The 19,159-nt window shown below is 60.5% G+C and overlaps 2 protein-coding genes across 3 annotated transcripts; both read left to right on the top strand.

The window, feature by feature from the left end:
- The first annotated feature begins 360 nt into the window (after positions 1 to 360).
- Positions 361 to 1,623, top strand: HEXIM1 (HEXIM P-TEFb complex subunit 1). The gene has a single exon (XM_058820534.1). The coding sequence runs from the start codon at positions 522 to 524 to the stop codon at positions 1,440 to 1,442; it is 921 nt and encodes a 306-aa protein (XP_058676517.1). The 5' UTR covers positions 361 to 521; the 3' UTR covers positions 1,443 to 1,623.
- Positions 1,624 to 12,286: 10,663 nt separating this feature from the next.
- LOC131568615 (myosin light chain kinase, smooth muscle-like) lies at positions 12,287 to 18,318 on the top strand. 2 transcript variants are annotated; one of them, XM_058820717.1, is made up of 11 exons: positions 12,287 to 12,477; positions 13,488 to 13,595; positions 13,911 to 14,028; positions 14,346 to 14,436; positions 14,541 to 14,744; positions 15,559 to 15,776; positions 16,615 to 16,738; positions 16,816 to 16,968; positions 17,111 to 17,231; positions 17,731 to 17,821; positions 18,100 to 18,318. In XM_058820717.1, exons 3-11 carry the CDS (start codon positions 14,013 to 14,015, stop codon positions 18,216 to 18,218), a joined length of 1,137 nt encoding a protein of 378 aa, XP_058676700.1. In that variant the 5' UTR covers positions 12,287 to 12,477; positions 13,488 to 13,595; positions 13,911 to 14,012; the 3' UTR covers positions 18,219 to 18,318. The 2 variants fall into 2 exon arrangements, with proteins under 2 accessions (XP_058676700.1, XP_058676701.1); XM_058820718.1 differs by having other exon boundaries at positions 12,308 to 12,477; positions 13,534 to 13,595.
- The last annotated feature ends 841 nt before the right edge of the window (positions 18,319 to 19,159 follow it).

The following is a 19,159-nucleotide window of genomic DNA, read 5'->3' as shown; positions in this document are numbered from 1 at the left end:
CCTCGTGGTACGGTCCGGTCCCGCCTTCTCCCCCTCGCGATTGGTGGCGCCGCGAAAGAGTGACGACCATCTCGGCCAATGGTGGCCAGTCCCTGCAACGGCCAGGGGCGTGTCCTGGATGGCCGGCCCGCCTCTCGCGCCCGTTGATTGGCCGAGGGGCGGCACCGCCCGCGCGCTCGGGGCCGTGGCGGCGGCGCGGGGCGCGCGGCGGGGGCGGGTCCCGACGCGCGGCGGGGCGGGGCGCGCAGGGCGCCTGCGCCGGGCGGGGCGGGGCGCGCGCGGCTATAAAGGGAGCGGCCGCGGCCGAGGAGAGGCAGTCGGGAGCGGGCGGCGGCGGGCGCGGGTTGGGCCGTGGGGTGGGATTGCGGCGGGAGCGGCGGCGGCGGCGCGTGCAGTGCGCGCGGGGAGGCGGGCCCGGCGGCGTTAAACCTCCCCCGGGCCATGTCCCGGGCGGCCTGAGCGGGGCAGCCCCCATGCGGCGCCGGTAGCGCCCGTCAGCGAGCGTAGCCGAGCGCAGCGCTATGGCCGACGCGGCGCCCGCTGAACCGGGGCCGGAGCCCCAGTGCGAAGCGGAGCCTCGCTCCGAGCCCGAGGCGCGGCCGGAGCCGCAGTCCGAGCCCGAGCCGCAGCCCGAGCGCGGAGAGGCGCCGACGGAGGACGGCGATGCCGGGCGGCTGCCGCCCCCCGGGGCGGAGGCGGCGGCGGCGGGCGGCGCCGAGGGGCGGCCGCCGGCGGGCGGAGCGGGGCGTCCCGGCCTGGGCCCGCGGTACCGGGCCGTGGGACGCACCGAGGAGTGGCCGGTGAAGAAGAAGCACCGTCGGCGGCCGTCGAAGAAGAAGCGGCGCTGGAAGCCGTACTCGAAGCTGAGCTGGGAGGAGAAACAGCAGTTCGACGAGCGGCAAAGCCTCCGCGCCTCCCGGCTGCGAGCGGAGATGTTCGCCAAGGGGCAGCCGGTGGCTCCCTACAACACCACGCAGTTCCTCATGGAGGACCATGACCAGGAGGAGCCCGACCTGAAAACCGGGCTGTACCCGCGGCGAGCGGCCGCCAAGTCGGACGACACGAGCGAGGAGGATTTCCTGGACGACGCGGCCGACGAGGACGGGGGCAGCGACGGGATGGGGGGGGACGGCAGCGAGTTTCTGCAGAGGGACTTCTCGGAGACCTACGAGCGGTACCATGTGGAGAGCCTGCAGAACATGAGCAAGCAGGAGCTGGTGAAGGAGTACCTGGAGCTGGAGAAGTGCCTGTCGCGCATGGAGGAGGAGAACAACCGGCTGAGGATGGAGAGCAAAAAAGCCGGCGGGGAAGCGGCGGACCCGGCGCGGGTGCAGGCGCTGGAGCGGGAGGTGGACAGGCTGCGAGCCGAGAACCTGCGGCTGCTGCGGGAGCAGGAGCTGCTGCCCCGGCAGGAAAAGGGCCCCTGCAAGCCGGGGGAGTGACACTGGGCCAGGGGGGCGCGGGGGGGTTTTTACAGTGCTGGGTGGAACATTCGGTCCTTGTACAGAGTCGCCGCGGACCCTTTTTACGGGCTAAACTGCAGCTGGGTGGGCCGAGGGCTCCCCCTTTTTTAGGTGGCTGTGATGGGGTGAGGGGGGGGTTGATGTGTTGGTGATATCTGGTTTATGGGTTTTTTTGGTTTTTTTTTTTTTTTTTTTTTTGTGTCTAAACCAAAAAAGAGAAAAAAAATTCCCCAGGAAAGCTGTAAATTGGCCAAAACTGACTATAAAAAAAAAAATACAGAGGTCTAATAAATTTAATTACTTGTAACTGTAATAGTTTTGGTGTGATTTCTCGAAAATAATCAGGATGGCATTCCACCAGGGAATACATCCTGGATTATTTTCATCCTGTTATAACTGTTTGATTAAACTTAGTTGTAATTCCCCGCTTAACCCTTTTTGTTATTATTTTCCCCTATTTATTTTCAATTTTAATTCTGGTTAATGAGCTGAAATAGTTTAAAGTACCTGGAAGGGGGGTTGAAATGGTGTATGATGGACACAGAGGAGTAGGAGTAGCCTCAAGTCTCTCTGTTTGCCTAAGGCTCACTTAAACTTGACTCTGTTTCCCAGCAGCTGTGCAGGAATCCAGGTCATTAACTGAAATCTGGGCAAAAAACTGCCCCAAAATAATAATAATAAAAAAAAATACTTAAAGCTGCAAGTGAGAAGAAAAACCTTAAAGTTTTGGAGCAGCCCAAGGAAAAGTTTTGGTAGTCAGCACTTGGCCTCTGAAATGGCTGACGAGGGAAAGGCGATGGCTCAACCTCCCTCCTGCTGCACCTGAGAGAGAGGAGGAGGAGGAGGGAGAAGCTCCGAGCCTGGAGCTTTTTTTGGGGGGTGAACAGGTCCATGAAGGGGTGAAGCAGGGGAGGAGGGGCTGGGATGGGGATGGGGCTGGGAGGTGATGAAAGCTGGGCCTGGAAATGGGGGAACGGGGCATTTACACGGAGCCTGAGGGGAGAGGAGGGGACGGGGCTGTCCCAGCGCTCCGGGGACAGCGGGAACCGGCATGGGCCCAGGAATGGGGGAATTTGGCATTTCCATAAAACCTGAGGGGCTCGGGAAGGGCAGGGGAGGGGGACCGGGCTGTCCCAGAGCTCCGGGGACAGCAGGAGCGGGATGGGCCCGGGCAGCTTCCCAGCAATGGGGGATTTTGGCATTTCCACAGAACCGGAGGGGGATGGGGCTGTCCCAGCGCTCCAGGGACAGCAAGAGCCTGGATGTGCCCGGGCAGCTGCCCTGCAATGGGGGAATTGGACATTTCCATATAACCTGAGGGGATTGGGGCTGTCCCAGCGCTCCGGGGACAGCAGGAACCAGGATGGGCCTGGGAATGGGGGAATTGGGCATTTCCCCAAAACCCAAGGGGAGAAGAGGGGACGGGGGTGTCCCAGGGCTCGGGGGGGACAGCAGGAGCGGGATGTGCCCTGGCAGCTGCCCGGGAATGGGGGAATTGGACATTTCCACAAAACCTGAGGGGGACGGGGCTGTCCCAGCGCTCCGGGGGCAGCACGAACTGGGATGGGCCTGGAAATGGGGGAATTGGGCATTTCCACAAAACCCAAGGGGAGGGGAAGGACGGGACGGGGCTATCCCAGTTCTCTGGGGACAGCAGGAGCCGGGACAGGCCTGGGCAGCTGCCCAGCAATGGGGGAATCGGGCATTTCCATAAAACCCGACGGGAGAGGAGGGCATGGGGCCGTCCCAGAGCTCCGGGGGCTGCAGGAACCGGGATGGGCCTGGGAATGGGGTAATTGTGCATTTCCACAGATCCCGATGGGGACGGGGCCGTCCCAGCACTGCCAGGCAGCCCGGTGTGACCGCCTCGGGGCTGGAACGGTCCCACCAGGTTTAACCCCAGCCTGGCCAAACCCCCGCGGCTCCATGGGGGAAAAGCAGCCGTGCTCAGGGGGAGAGCACAGCGATGTCCCCAGAGCAGACAGGGCGGTGTAAAATCGGGGGGAGGGGGAATTACAGCGATTTCTGTCCCCCCCAGCCCCCATGCAGCTCCGGGGCACGGCGGGGGGAAGGAAACGAGCCAGGGCCACTTGCTCAAGGGCCCGGGAGTCCTTCCCTGTGCCATGACATCACCGCAGCGCCGGGGAGGGGACAGCGATGGTGTGCGGGATCCTGCGGGCTGCGATGGGGCCGAGCCCCCCTGCTCCTCCGGCCCGATGCTTTCCCGCTGTTTATTCCCCTGCAGAGCGATTTTCTGTCCGCGATTCCCACAAGAGGCATTTCCTCACCGGGTCCCTGATGGTCCCAGCTTTGTGAAATGCAGCTCCTCGCACCTGTTTTGTGGGAAAAGCTCCATCCAAGGGGATATTCTCAGGTTTTGCCCTCATCCACTCACCCCACACCCTGTCAGCCAGGTTCAAGTCTCTGGAAGAAATATTTTCTCTGCAAATGCTTTTTAAAAATACAACCTAGAAAAACCCAAAGCAAACAAACCAACTAAAGGGACCATAACGATCAACTCTCCAACCTCCTCTGCCCACACCAAGTTCTCCTGCTTTATTCCATGGTGTTTTATCCTGATCCCAAGGGCTCAGGGCAGCTCCTGCAGACACAGACCGGGGACATTTGGGGACCTTTGGAACCTCTGAGTGGCTCAGTAATGGACAGGGAGTTCCTCATCCCAAGGCTTCCCACAAACTCCTGACTGGAGCTCATCTGTGTGAGCACAGAGCCACAGCAGCAGACATCAGCCTGGCACAGCTCAGCTTGCAACCAGAATCATGGAATGGTTTGGGTTGGATGTGACCTTCAAGACCACCCAGTGCCAACCTTGCCAGGGTGGGGAGGCGCTGGCAGAGGTGCCCAGAGCAGCTGTGGCTGGTCCTGGATTCCTGGAAGTGTCCAAGGCCAGGCTGGAGCAGGCTTGGAGCAGCTGCCATGGCAAGGGGTGGAATGAGATGGGCTTTAGGGTCTCTTCCCACCCAAAGCATTCCATGATTCTCTGGACAAGCAGGAATCACTTCCACAGGGCTCCACGGCAACACCAACACTGGATTTGGGGCACTTGGAAACACAGAGCATTGGGAGACCCTCTTTTGTTTTCAGAAGAAAGGGCTGAAATTCTGCCAGCACCAACACAAAAATGGAGACTGCTCCATCCCACGTGCAGGAATGGCCTTTCCCCTTGGACAGATGCAGTGCAGATCCCTGGAAACACCACAAATCCAAGAAGGAAGTGTCTGTTGGGGTGAGGTGAGCCCCAAATCCTGCCCTGGGATTGAGCAGCCCCTTGGAGTTGCTCCTGGTGCTCCTTCTGTGCCAGGGTTACACCCAGGGCACAGCTTGGGCACATCACCTGCCCCAGCTCCTCCTCACTGTCCCCACCTTCCCAGGACACTGGTGACTCTGGGTGGCACAAGTGGCATTTTGGTGAAGCAAGAGGACAATCTGCAGCTGGTCACAAAAAACCTGGCAGCTCCAGCCCCTCGGGATTGCTCCCCTTCTGCTCCCCACAAACCCTCTGACACCTGGGCAGGTGCAAAGCTCACAGCTCAAACCAAGTGTGACCCTCATGGGTTTGACAAAATCAGCTTGAAATGGCATTTTCAGCTGTCACAAGCATTTGAAGACACACACAATAAACATCCCAGCCCTGGAAATGCAGTTGGGATGTAAAATATTATGGAATTATAGAATGGATGGGGTTGGAGGAACCTTAAAGATCAGTTCCACCCCACTGCCATAGGCAGGGACACCTTCCAGTGTCCCAGGTTGCTCCAAGCCCTGCCCAACGTGGCCTTGGACACCTTCCAGGGCTGGGGCAGCCATCACCTTTCCATATAATGCTTTGGAATTCAGGACCTGCTAAAGCAACATCTGCAGAGTCACAACAACAAATACAATTTAAAAAAAAAAAAAAAAGAAAAAAGAGAAAAATACAACACCCCACCCACCAAGTGCCTAAATGTAAAATAATCTGGTTTTAACTGGCTGACCCACGTCTGACAGCACAATCCACACTTGAAGCAGAAGGCTCCCAAATCTCCCTGTTTTAAACCTAAACCCAGGCCCACAAATACCAGGGGATGAGCTGGTGTTATCGAGGCAACAACAGGGCTGGCAACTGGAGCTCCACTGAGGAACCGCGGGGAGGCTGCGCCAGCTCAATCCCTCCCCCCAAAAAAAGCCATTTTTAGTTTTTAAAGAGCTGGGGTTTGACTTTGCACGGGGTAAACAACCCAGCAGGTGCTTGGCCAGCCCCGGAGGGGCATCGCTCCCTGCGAGCCCGGGTCGGTCGGGTTTGTTACCGCCCGAGAAGTTCCCCCGGGCCCTGGCAACAACCGAACGCTTTTGTTTTTGAGTCTCGGAGCTCCCCGCCGGGGAGGCCATGTTAGCTGAGATCCACTGGATCCGGCCGGGATCGCTCCGGGAACCCCGCGGGCTTTGGCTGAAATGTGTGAAACAAAGGATTAAATAAATATCAGGGATTATCTCCCCCCCCACACAAGAAACCGCGGGGTGTGAGGGACGGGACCCCGGCACACCCAGCCCCGATTTCCCTCAGAGCTGCGCTGTTCCTCCCCTCGCTGCTCCTCACGGGGCTCAGGCAGGGCCAGCCCCGCACCAGATCGGGCTGCGGCCGTGAGAAACCTTCAGATACCGTTTAACGCTAATTTTGATCGAAAAACAGCCCCAGCCCCCACCCAGTAACGCAGTTACAGCCGGAGAGCTCCGGGCCGGGCTCCTCCACCGGCTCAGCTCCGTGAGCTCCGGTCCCGGTGGCGCCGCGGTACCGCCCCCCATTAGGGGCCCCACGCTCCGCTCGCGGGACAGAGCCTCGGCTGGGCCGCCCGTGCTGCCGCCTCAGGGCCACGGACGGGAGGGGGCCCGGCCCGGCCTCTCACACACAAAATGGCGGCGGCGGCACCGCTCCCGCTCCCGCTCCGCCCGCCCGGCCGCCATAGTCGCCGTCCCGGCTCCGCCGCTCTCCAGCCAATCAGAATCCGCCGTGCCGCTGCGTGACGGCCCGGCGGAGCCAATAGAAACGCGACTAGTACAGGAAAAGGCGGTGCCTCCTCCACCGCAGGGCATTATGGGGGTTGTAGTCCGCCAGCGATTTGCGGTAGTGGGACCGGGGCGGTTGCGGACTCGCCGCCCCAGGATGCCCCGCGGCCGCACGTGGCGGGCGCTGTGTCACGGCGGGAGGCGGAGGAACCGGCCCCGGTTCGCCGCGGGACAGCGAACACCGAACATCGAGGCCTCCCTCAGGCCTTGATATCGTCAGGGGGGCCTTGCAGGCCCCGTAGGGCTCCGGGAGGAGGGTTTTGGCCGGGACGGCGACACCGAAAGCCCTGAGGGCTGCTCGGCCGGGGCGGCCCAGGGACCGAGGCCTTGCTCAGGGCCGGGCCTGGATCGAGGGGGTGACCCCAGAGCCTCAGGGCCCCAAATGAGAGTGCCTTTCTCTTCAGCCGTCTGAATTTAACTCCTTCATGCTCTGTCCTTCTCCAGAACCGTTCCAGCAGCAGCAGCCACAGATCAGGATTAAAATTGGCACCCAGAGATCGCAATTAGATGGATCTCAATTAGCAGACACGGACCACAATGTCCCCTCAGCACGGTGGGAGCTCGGTGTGCTCAGGGGGTGACAGCTCTCCCCCAAAATCACCCAGTTTGTCACAATTCTCCCCTAAAATCACCAGTCTGCCCAATTCCATCTCTCCCAAGGGCTCCTCCCAGGCTTATCTGGCCTCCATCTCACGTCTCAAGGAGAGAAGTGACCCACAAGGCAAAGTCCATGAGCTTTCTCAAGGGTTTCAAGGGATTTTTTCCCCACTGGTTGTGCTCTTTGCTGGCTGAGCCCTGTGGGGTGTGGACAGGGGGGTTCAGTGAGCAGGAATTTTAAGAGAATGTGTCCTGGGTGATCAGGGCATGTAAAAGGCAAAAATAAGCAATACAGTTTGTAAATAAAAGGAAAAAAACCCTCACTGCCAACCTAAAATGTCTCCCTTCAAAGTCGGTTGTCTTGGGGTCCCATTTTCTGGGGCAGGCTGGGCCCAGGCCCTGTCCTGTGTGATTTTTGGGAAGGAACAGTTCAGGGAATGAGCCTGAGCAGCCACTTGAAGATTTTGGAATTAAGTTCTGATGTTACTAAACAACAAAGGGGGGTGGGTTTGTTTTTTTCTTTTTTGGTGTGGCGGGGTGATTTTTGTTTTGTCTTTTCCCTTCCCTTCCCTTCCCTTCCCTTCCCTTCCCTTCCCTTCCCTTCCCTTCCCTTCCCTTCCCTTCCCTTCCCTTCCCTTCCCTTCCCTTCCCTTCCCTTCCCTCAGCACCAGCTTTGCCCGCAGGGCTTTGGATGAGGCAGGAACACCCTGGGCTGCTGATAAAGCTGATAACGCCTCGGGGCGTTGTGCTTATCTCTGAGCCCAGCTCCGTGCCTTTAGCCACCGTGGGCTCTCTGAAGTGCCATTATTTGTCACCTTGTGGGGTTTTTGCGAGGCTGCAGAGTCAATCCCCCTCCCCAGGGCTCTCCCCAGCCCATCCCTGACTCCCTGCACCCTCTTGGGGCTGCAGGAGCAGCTCCAGGGTCCCGGGGCTGCCTGGAGGAGCTGGATCAGCCAAGCCCACACAGGCACAGGCTGATTCCTGAGCTGCTGCCAGAAATACCGTGCTTTATAGATCCAGATTGATTTATTTTTATTTGCCATGGGTTTGGGTCTTTTCCAGCCACATTTTAGCTCCTCCACACCCTGGCTGAGCACTGCCACCCCTCGTGGCATCCCAAATCCAGAATGCCACAACCCTTTCCACGCTGTCAGGAATAAATTTGGGGTGATGGATGTTTGCACAACCCTGATCCTGCAGAACAGGGCTTGACCCCAGCTCCCGGCAGCCACCACAACTCCCAGTGCCTACAGCCAGCACTGAGCTGCCAGCACTCAAATCTGCAGCTCCAGGCATCCATCCCCCAGAATTCCACATCCCAGCATCCCAGAGTTCCATATCCCATCATCCCACATCCATCCCCCAGCATTCCCTGTCCTCTCATCCCGCATCCATCCCCCAGAATTCCATATCCCAACATCCTGCATCCATCCCTCAGCATTCCCTGTCCTCTCATCCCGCATCCATCCCCCAGAATTCCATATCCCAGCATCCCAGAATTCCATATCCCAGCATCCCACATACATCCCCCAGCATTCCCTGTCCTCTCATCCCGCATCCATCCCCCAGAATTCCATATCCCAACATCCCGCATCCATCCCTCAGCATTCTAGCACCCCCAACTCCCGGATCCCAGTGCTCCCAGTGCTCCCAGCGCTCCCACCGTGCATCAGCCATGACTTCCAGCACCCAACACTCATCTCCCAGTGCTCCCATTTCCACCCGCAGCCTGCGCCCAGCTCCAGTGCTCCCAGCACATGCACCCAGTTCCCAGTAATTCCAGTATTCCCAGCACTGATCTCCCAGTGCTCCCAGAACCCAGTTCCCACTGCTCCCAGTGCTCCTATCTCCCAGTATCCAGCTCCCAGCATTCCCAGTATCCACCTCCCAGTGCTCCCAGCATCCAGCTCCCAGAGCTTCCAGTGCTCCCAGCATTCATCTCCCAATGCTCCCAGCGCTCCCAACACTCCCAGTGCTCTCAGTGCTCCCAGCATCCAGCTCCCAGTGCTCCCAGTAACTCCAGTATTCCCAGCACTGATCTCCCAGTGCTTCCAGAACCCAGTTCCCACTGCTCCCAGTGCTCCCAGCATCCAGCTCCCAGTGCTCCCAATGTTCCCGTCTCCCAGTGCTCCCAATGTTCCTGTCTCCCAGTATCCAGCTCCCAGTGCTCCCAGCACTCCCAGTGCTCCCAGAATACAGCTCCCAATGCTCCCATCTCCCAGCACTCCCAGTGCTGCCAGCATCCATCTCCCAGTGCTCCCAACACTCCCAGTGCTCTCAGCGCTCCCAGCATCCAGCTCCCAGTGCTCCCATTTCCCAGCGCTCCCAGAGCTCCCAGCACTCCCAGTGCTCTCAGCGTCCCCAGTGTTCCCATCACTCCCAGCGTTACCAGTGTTCCCATCACTCCCAGTGCTCCCATCACTCCCAGTGTTCCCAGTGTTCCCAGCACTCCCAGCGCTCTCAGCATTCCCAGTGTTCCCATCACTCCCAGTGTTCCCAGTGTTCCCATCACTCCCAGTGCTCCCAGTGTTCCCAGTGTTCCCATCACTCCCAGTGTTCCCAGTGCTCCCATCACTCCCATCACTCCCAGTGTTCCCAGTGCTCCCATCACTCCCATCACTCCCAGTGCTCCCATCACTCCCAGTGTTCCCATCGCTCCCAGTGTTCCCAGTGCTCCCATCACTCCCAGTGTTCCCATCGCTCCCAGTGTTCCCAGTGCTCCCATCACTCCCAGTGTTCCCAGTGCTCCCATCACTCCCAGTGTTCCCATCACTCCCAGTGTTCCCATCACTCCCAGTGTTCCCATCACTCCCAGTGTTCCCAGTGCTCCCAGTTCCCGGCCGCTCCCCCTCCCGCGAGCGCTGCGGGGCGCCAGAGCCGCACACGCGCGCTCCCCCTGGCCCCGCCCACATCTCCCAATAAGGGCATGGCCACGCCCACCGCGAACGCAACGCGCCGGCCCCGCCCAACCCGGAAGCCGCGCTCCGAACATCCCGCCCACCACCGTAGCCCCGCCCCCAGCGCGTGCGCGGCCGGCCCCGCCCACCAGCGGCGCCCCCCATGCTGTTGGCCCCGCCCCCCGTGTCCCCCCCGTCCCTTCCCGTGTCCCCCAGGTGTCCCCAAACCTTGCCATGTGCCCTGTGCTTCCTTGTCCCTCCATCCGGGGTGTCCCTGCTGTCCCCACCTCTGGTGTTCCCCCTGAAGTCCCCCATGTCCCCTCCCGTGTCCCTCCGATGTCCCCTGTGTCCCTCTGGTGTCCCCTGTGTCCCTCCGATGTCCCCTGTCCTTCGCATGTCTCCTGCACCCCTCCATCTGCTCCATGGCCTCTGCGGGCCCCTGTGACTCCCATGTCCCCCCCTGTCCCCAGTGTCCGCTGCCCTCCCTGTGTCCCCTCCATGCTCCCTTGGTCCCCCTAAGTCCCTTGACTACCCCCCTGTGTCCCCATGCCCATGGTGTCCCCTGTGCTCATGTCCTTCCTGTGTCCCCCAAGTCCACAGTGCCCTTCATGTCCCCATGTCACCCATGTCTCCATGCACATCTGGCACATGTGCTGAGTCTTTCATCCTGGGGAAAGGGGGAACAGGGGCTGTGTCCCCTCTGGGTGATGGGAACAGGGATTGTGTCCCCTCTGGGATAACAGGGAGCAGGGACTGTGTCCCCCTGAGGCCATCGAGCCCTTCCCTCAGGCACAAGAGGCTCAAGGACAGCCAGCCAGCCAGCACCCACTGATGTGACCCTGTCCGTCCTGCTGTCACTCAGCACCAAGGTGACCCCGTTTATTGAGGTGTCACCTCAAGCAGAGGAGCTGAAGCTGCCCTGAGGGTCCTGACCGAGCCCAAAGGGGAAGGAGGGGATGCAGAGGGCGTCAGGGTGAACTGGGGGGTCTGGTGGGCACCCCATGGGCAGCACGAGTGGGTTTGGGGTTGGGGGAATCCCTGGGCAGATGGGGACACCTTGACCCCCAAAGCACCACACATGGCTGCCTGCTGTGACTACTAATGATTAATTAATTCGATTAATTAATTAATTTTATAAAGCACAAGGAGAAGGGGTTAAGGCACAAGGGAGGGGACAAATCCGGAGGCAGGGGGGTGGGACAGGGCCGGTAAATGGAGCCGTCGGTAACGAGACAGGATTGATCTGCTGTCGATCCCTGCCGCTGCTGCTGTCTCATGGCTGCGATGCTCCATCCCCTGAGGGATTCCCCTCCATCCCGGCACATCCCGCAGGACCTGGGTGCTCCCAGCCCTCCCCAGATCCCCCAGACCCCAAATCTTTCTTTTTCTGCTCCTTTCTCCAGCATCAGGCCGACACTGACATCCAGCGGCTGCCGGCATCGCTCTCGCTCCGGGGCTGTCTCCGGTGCACGGGGAGCTGCCCAGCCCGGCCTCGCCGTACCCCGGGGCCCCGGGATGCACCCAGCCGTGCTCCAGCCGCCTGTCCCCATGGCGGCCACCCCCGTGTCCCCGCAGTCGATAACATCGCAGCGGGGTCCGGCCGAGCGCCGAGCCCGGAGCATCCGCGCATCCCCGGGGGTGACGCTGGGACACCCCCGGGCTCCAAGGTCGCGGTGACAAAGGCACGGCGAGGTCGTGGTGACCCCGCCATTGCCCTGGGGACATTTGTCACCTACTCCCTGCCGGAGCCCGTGGACTTTGAGCCGAGCCTGGGAGCGGCGCTGGGACGAGTCTGGAGGCGTCCCAAAGGTCCCCGAGAGGGGCTGCGGGCACAGGTAACCCCAGGTGACACCCCCTGTTGTGCCACCGCGGTCCCCAGGGGTTTCGTGTCCCTTTGAGGTGCCACTGCCTGATCCTCGCGTTTGGAGTCAGCTCCGGGAGGAAATCACGGCGTTCTTCCCATTTCAAATCTGGGCAAACCAGGAAAACCACAGTACCGGGCACGGAGCGGCTGCGCGCTGCTGCTTTTAGGGGATAAAAGCTGGGAAACACATTTTTCCTTTAAATCACCCACTTTGGAGGCCAGGAGGAGTTTTTTAACTCGCCATTCACCTGGAGCATTCCCGGGAAGCCAAAACTCGGGGTTGGGATATTGGCTGCAGGTGGAGCAGGGCCAGGGGGGCAGCTGTGGGTGCTCAGCCCCTCTGCAGGAACCCACCCATGGGTGGGACGGGGGCGGGGGCTGTGGATTTAACCTGGGAGAGGGTCAAATCTGTGGTGGGCTGTGGATTTAACCTGGGAGAGGCCCCAGTCTGTGGATTTAACCTGTGGGAGGCCCCAAATCCTGTGCAGGAATTAGGAGGGTAAAGCTGGGGGTCTCTGCTGTGCTGAGGTGTGTCAGCCTCTGCAGCCCCCGGGGTTCCACAGCTCTGTGTTGCAGACCTGGGACCCAAAAGGTGAATTGGGGGCAGCTCATGGGTGGTGGGTGTTGTTTATCCCCCAGGGTGGGCTGTGGATTTAATCTGGGAGAGGGTTAAATCTGTGGTGGGCTGTGGGTTTAACCTGTGAGAGCCCCAAACCCTGCACAGAGGTTGGGAGGGCAGAGCTGGGGGTCTCTGCTGTGTGGTCAGCTCTCTGCAGCCCCCCTTGCCCTGGGGTTCCACAGCTCTGTGTTGGAGACCTGGGACCCAAAAGGGACATTGGGGACAGCTCATGGGTGGTGGGGGTTGTTTATCTTCTAGGGTGGGCTGTGGGTTTAACCTGGGAGAGCCCCAAATCCTGCACAGAGGTTGGGAGGGCAGAGCTGGGGGTCTCTGCTGTGTGGTCAGCTCTCTGCATTCCCCCTGCCCTGGGGTTCCACAGCTCTGTGTTGCAGACCTGGGACTCAAAGGGGACACTGGGGACAGGGTTTGGGGACAGCTTGTAGGTGATGGGGGTTGTTTATCCTCTAGGGTGGGCTGTGGCTTTAACCTGGGAGAGCCCCAAATCCTGCACAGGGCAGAGCTGGGGGGCTCTGCTGTGTGCTGAGGTGTGTCAGCCTCTGCAGCCCCTGGGGTTTCACAGCTCTGTATTACAGACCGGGGACTCAAATGGGATGTTGGGGACAGGGTTTGGGGACAGCTCATGGGTGGTGGGGGTTGTTTACCCCCAGGGTGGGCTGTGGATTTAACCTGTGAGAGCCCCAAATCCTGCACAGAGGTTGGGAGGGCAGAGCTGGGGGTCTCTGCTGTGTGGTCAGCTCTCTGCAGCCCCCCTTGCCCTGGGGTTCCACAGCTCTGTGTTGCAGACCTGGGACTCAAAGGGGACATTGGGGACAGCTCAGGCTGGTGGGGGTTGTTTATCCCCCATGTCCGGAAGCGCTGTGCTGGGAAGGAAAGGGAGGGGACAGCCAGGGCTGCTTCCAGTGCTGGAGTGGGAGGGATGCTCCCAGCTGGACCCCGAGATATCCCCATTTTTGTGGTTCCAGTTGTGGTTCCTCAGCCTCCAGCATCACCCCTTCCCTCTCTACCCAGCTTTTGTGGCTCTGCAGTGACTGAAAGGGCAGCGAGCTGCAGGAGGGGCTGGACGGTGCCAGGTCAGTGCTGGGGGTCCCGGGTTGGGGTATGGGTGTCACTGCCTGACACCCTTGGGTGTCACTGTCTGTCCCCCCAACCCTCTGGGTTCTGGCATGTAAGGAAGCAGCTCCTTTGCCCTACAAGTGAGGCTTTCCTGGGGATTTCCTGCCTGATGTAAGACAGTGCATGGGAAAAACATCGCCTTGGAGCCTGGGGAGGGCTGTCCCCATCCAAAAAGGGGCCTTGCTTTAAAATCTGTCTTGGTTCTTTTGGGTCCATCGGTGGAATGGGGAGTGGGGTGATGTTGGGGTCATGCTGGTGGTCTCCTGTGGCAGGGAGAAGGTGCAGAGCCCCAGGGAGCAGCTGAAGCAGAGACTATCACCAGGGGGACACATCCTGACTGTTCCAGCACCCTGTGAGGAGCCAGTGGCACCACCATGTCCCTGGAAGAAGGTACAGCAGAGGCACAGGGGACCCCAGCAATGGTGTGACCCCTGTCCAACCCCCTATCAGCACCAGTCTCTATCCCATCCTGGCCTCATTTCTCTTGGATTTTTGATCCTAAAAGCACCTTTCACCCCAAACCTGACTTGCAGAGTGCTGGGCTGCACCAGCTCCTGTCCCCAGGTGCCATGCACACTGGGTGCAGAGGGTGGTTGGTCCCAGATGGACCGGGGGGACACAGAAATCATCACTGGAGGGGAAGACAGGCCTGTGGTCCCCAAATCAGGGTGGAATCCCTGCATGGCCCACCTTAATCCATCCCCCAGGAGCTGAGGAGCCCTTTGAACACCGTGACGTGGTCATCAACAGCCAGGACAAGGTTTCAGATGTGTACACACAGCTGGAGAAGCTCGGGGAGTGAGTGAAGCTCCTGTGTCCCACCCTGGGCATTGCCCTGGCTGTCCATGCACGGCCCTGGTGCTGCTGGTGGGTCCTCCATCCTTCCTCTTCCTCTGTGCCAGGGGGAAGTTTGGGACGGTGTACAGGCTGCAGGAGAAGGCCACGGGCAGGATCCGGGCCGGGAAATATTTCCGAGCGCGCACGGCCAAGGAGAGGCAGGCGGCGCGCGCCGAGGTGGAGCTGATGAACCTCCTGCACCACCCACGCCTTGTGCAGTGCCTGGAGGCCTTCCAGGAGCCCACCCAGCTGGTGATGGTCATGGAGTAGTGAGTGAGGGGCTGGGGGCTGCCAGGGCGGGCTCTGAAGGTGGCGAGGGGTCCCTGTGCTGTGGGATGGATGGATGGATGGATGGATGGATGGATGGATGGATGGATGGAGAACCTGGAAACTCTGGAATGGTGAGGTCCTCCCAGAGCACTGGGTTCTTGCCGGGCTTCCCCTCTTTGGGGCTGGTGAGACCCTAAAAGGGTCCCCAGCAGCTCATTGTCCCCACAATGGCAGGTGGGGATGGATGGATGGATGGATGGATGGATGGATGGATGGATGGAGAACCTGGAAACTCTGGAATTACGAATGGTGAGGTCCTCCCAGAGCACTGGGTTCTCTGCTGGGCCTCCTCTCCTTGGAGGTGGTAGATCCCAAAGGGGTCCCCAGAATTTTGTTGTCCCTCAGTGTGGAGAGTCCCCAGTATGGAGGGTCCCAAAGGGGTCCCCAGCACCTCGTTGCCCCCACAGTGGCAGGTGGGGAGGGGTCTCTGTGCCATGGGGTGCTGGTGGGATGGATGGGGAACCTACAGCTCCCGGAGATAAGGGTGGAGAGATGAGTTCTCCACTGGGGCTTCCCCTCTTTGGGGCTGGTAGATCCCAAAGAGGTCCCCAGCACCTGGGTGTCCCCACAGTGACAGGTGGAGAGGGGTCCCTGTGCCATGGGGTGCTGGTGTGGGTTGGATGAGGAACCCTCAGCTCCTGGAGATAAGGGTGGAGAGATGCTCCCAGAGTGCTGAGTCTGGGTTCTCCACTGGGGCTTCCCCTCCTTGGCGCTGGTGAAACCCCAAAGTGTCCCCATCACGTCTGTCCCCAGCGTGGCAGGCGGGGAGCTCTTTGAGCGCATTGTGGACGATGACTTCGAGCACACAGAGCCCAGCAGTGCCCAGTACATGCAGCAGATCCTGGAGGGGCTGCAGTTCATGCACGGCCAGGCCATCGTGCACCTGGACCTGAAACCCGAGAACATCGTCTGCGTCAGCCCCGGCAGCCACCGCGTCAAGATCATCGACTTCGGGCTGGCACGGAGGCTGGGTGAGTGTGGGAATCCCTAAAATCAGAGAGTTTTGGGGGTAGGATGGTCGGGATGGATGGAGATGAGAGATCTCTGCAGCCAGGCTGTGGAATTTGGGGTTTATTGCAAAGGGCTTGGGTGCAGGGCCCTGCTGGGAGCTGCCAAACACAGCTCAGAGCAGGCTGAGAGAAGAGAGAGGGTGAGAGAGTAAAAAAATAAGAGAGCAAAAGCATAAGAGAGTAAAAGGCAAGAGGATGAAGTTCCCCAGGAGATCCCGCCTGGGCCTCGTGGCCTGTGGAGATCCCAACTGGCCCCAGGGAGATCCCATGGAGAGCCCAGCAGGGCCTTGTGGCCCATGGAGAGCCCAACTCCCAATGGAGATCCTGGCCAGGCCTCCTTGGCCCCTGGAGATGCCGGCCTGGGCCTCCTGCCCCAGGGCGATCCCAGCTCCCCATGGGGATGCCAGGCTGGGCCTCCTTGGCCCATGGGGATGCCAGGCTGGGCCTCCTTGGCCCAGGGAGATCCCAGCTCCCCATTGGGATCCCAGGCTGGGCCTCCTTGGCCCCCTGGAGATCCCAGCCTGGGCCTCCTGCCCCAGGGAGATCCCATGGAGAAGCCAACGGGGCCTCCTGCCCATTGAGAGCCTAGCTGGCCTCCCGCCCCAGGGAGATCCCAACTCCTCAGGACCATCCCAGCTGGGCCTTCTGCCCCATGGAGATCCCAGCTGGGCCTCGTGTGCCCTATGGAAATCCCAGCTGGGCCTCCTTGGGCCGTGGAGATCCCAACTGGCCTCCTGCTCCAGGAGATCCCAAGTGACCCCAAGGAGATCCCAGCTGATCTCCTGCCTCCTCTCTGCAGCTCCAGACACCCCTGTGAAGGTTCTCCACGGCACTCCCGAGTTCATGGCTCCAGAAGTGGTCGCCTTCGAGCCCGTGAGCTTCTCCACGGACATGTGGAGCGTTGGTGTCATCTGCTACATCCTGTGAGTGTCCTCCTGGGCAGGGCAGGCTGGGTGCAGGGGGCTGAGCTCTCACTGATGCCCTGGGCTCCCCTCTCCAGGCTGAGTGGGGAGTCACCCTTCCAGGGGGACACGGACATGGAGACCCTGAGCAATGTCACAGCTGCCTGGTGGGACTTTGAGGAGGAGAGCTTCTCTGAGATCTCCCAGCAAGCCAAGGACTTCATCAGCCAACTGCTGCAGAAGGAGCCCAGGTAGGGCCTGGGGGCTGCTCAGCTGGGGCTGGGCTGGGTTTTGGGGTGCTGAGGGGGTGGGTGAGGGGAAGCTCTGTGTGTTTGGGGTGGGGGGATGCTCCAGGGTGGAGGAGCCCCCCGTGACCCCCTGTGTGTGCTGCAGCCGGCGGCTCCCCAGTGCAGGGGCTCTGCTGCACCCCTGGCTGCAGCAGCCCCAGCCCAGCAGCCCCAAGGTGCTGTCCAAGGAGAGGATCAGGCAGTTCCTGGCACGGAGGAAGTGGCAGGTACCTGCTGGGGACGTGGGGACAAGGGGGTGGCTCTGCTGAAGGGCTCAGTGCCTCTGGTGGGGATGTGAGGGTGGCTCTGAAGGGCTCAGTGCCTCTGATGGGGACATGGTGGTGGCTCTGCAGAAGGGCTCAGTGCCCTGGTGAGGTGATGGGGACATGGGGAGTGGTCAGTGCCCTTGGTGGGGACATGGGGGTGGCTCAGTGCCCTTGGTGGGGTGATGGGGACATTGGGGTGGCTCTGCTGAAGGGCTCAGTGCCCTTGGTGAGGACATGGGGGCATGGGGGTGGCTCTGCCCAAGGGCTCAGTGTCCCTGGTGGGACATGGGGACAGAGGGGTGGCTCTGAAGAGCTCAGAGCCCTTGTGGGGACATGGGGGTGGCTCAGTGCCCATGGTGGGGACATGGGGTGGCTCTGAAGAGCTCAGTGCTCCTGGTGGGGTGATGGGGACATGGGGGTGACTCTAATGAAGGCTCAGTGCCAATTCTCCTCCCTCCAGAAAACAGGGAAAGCCCTGCTGGCCCTCAAGAGGCTGACCCTGCTGTCCCAGAGCCTGGAGGGGAAGGCATCAGAGGCTCAGGATGAGGAAGGTGATGGCCCCTGAGACACCCCCAGCCCATTCTCTCTGCTTTGCCATCTCCACCTTGTGCTCCTGGGCAGCCTCCTCCTCTTTTTGCTCCACCCTGGGTATCCCTAAACACCCAGGCATGGCCCCACTGTGCCATTTCTGCTCCAGGGCCTGAGGTTCTCTCCATCCCCATCCCTGGGGGGGATTGAAATACAGCCCTTGATGGGCTCATCCTGCTCTGTGTGATCCCCATGAGTGTCTCCTGCACCTCACCATTCCCTTTCTGCCCATCTCCTGCAGGCCTAGAGGAGGACCAGCCCTCCAGAGCTCTGCCCCAACCAGGTGCCAACCCCTCCGAGCTGCTGCCAGACCAGGAGGAGGAGGAGGATGGTGAGAGCACTGCAGCCTCGGGGCAGTGACAGCATGGCCCTGTCACCCCATCCTGGAGCACCTGGAGATGGGGATGGAGCCCCACAGCAGCTCCCAGAGTGTCCTGGCCAGTGTGGGGCACACCCAGACCCTCATGGAGTGAGCTCTGGTGTCCCTTGGTGCTGTCCCTGTCACCAATAAAGCACTGACAACCTCTGCACTCCCTGTGCTGCTCCAGTTTTCCCCAGATTCATTGGCACAGGTAGGAAGGAGCTGCTGAAGCTGTGGCCACCCTTTGGGAGCTGGCATCAGGCTCTGGGCCACCAGCCTGGTCATCTCCAGCAGTGATGGGCACAGCAGCCATGGGTACTCCTTGCTCAGAAGGGAATTCCTTCCTTATCAGAGGGGTTGTTATCATTCCTGAGCTCACATGGGCCAGGATCAGCCTTGAGGCCTCTGCTCTGCCCATTTCTGGGGCTGGAAATGGCTGTGGGAGCTCCAGCCATGGCCTGAGGAGGCAGAACTTGGTGTTTGGGAGCCCTGGGGAGGAGCCCAGGCACACCCTGAGGGACACCCAGCTGGGACAGGGACTGGGCTGGGCTCCTGCTGGGCACTGGTGTGGCCACTGAGCCTCAGGGTGCCCTTGGGAAGGGTGGGGATGGAGCCTGGGCTGCAGGAGGAGGGAAATTGCCGAATTCAGGGTGGGGATGGAGCCTGGGCTGCAGGGGGAGGGAGGGATCATTCCCACATTCAGTGAGGGATTCCCAAAATCAGTGGGGGAATAATTCCCACGTTCAATGAGGGGTCACTCCCAAAATCAGTGAGGAATCATTCCCAAGTTCAGTGGGGGATCACGCCCAAATTCAGGGAGGGATCATCCCCAAAGTCAAGGAGGGATTCCCAAACTCAGGGAAGGATCATTCCCAAACTCAGAGAGGCATCACTCTCAAATTCTGTGGGGAATCACTCCCAAAGTCAGGGAGGGATAATT

The sequence above is a fragment of the Ammospiza caudacuta genome, chromosome 27 (assembly GCF_027887145.1).
Source record: "Ammospiza caudacuta isolate bAmmCau1 chromosome 27, bAmmCau1.pri, whole genome shotgun sequence".
In the NCBI taxonomy this organism is placed as follows: Eukaryota; Metazoa; Chordata; class Aves; order Passeriformes; family Passerellidae; genus Ammospiza; species Ammospiza caudacuta.
This window is presented reverse-complemented; position numbering and strand designations above follow the sequence as displayed.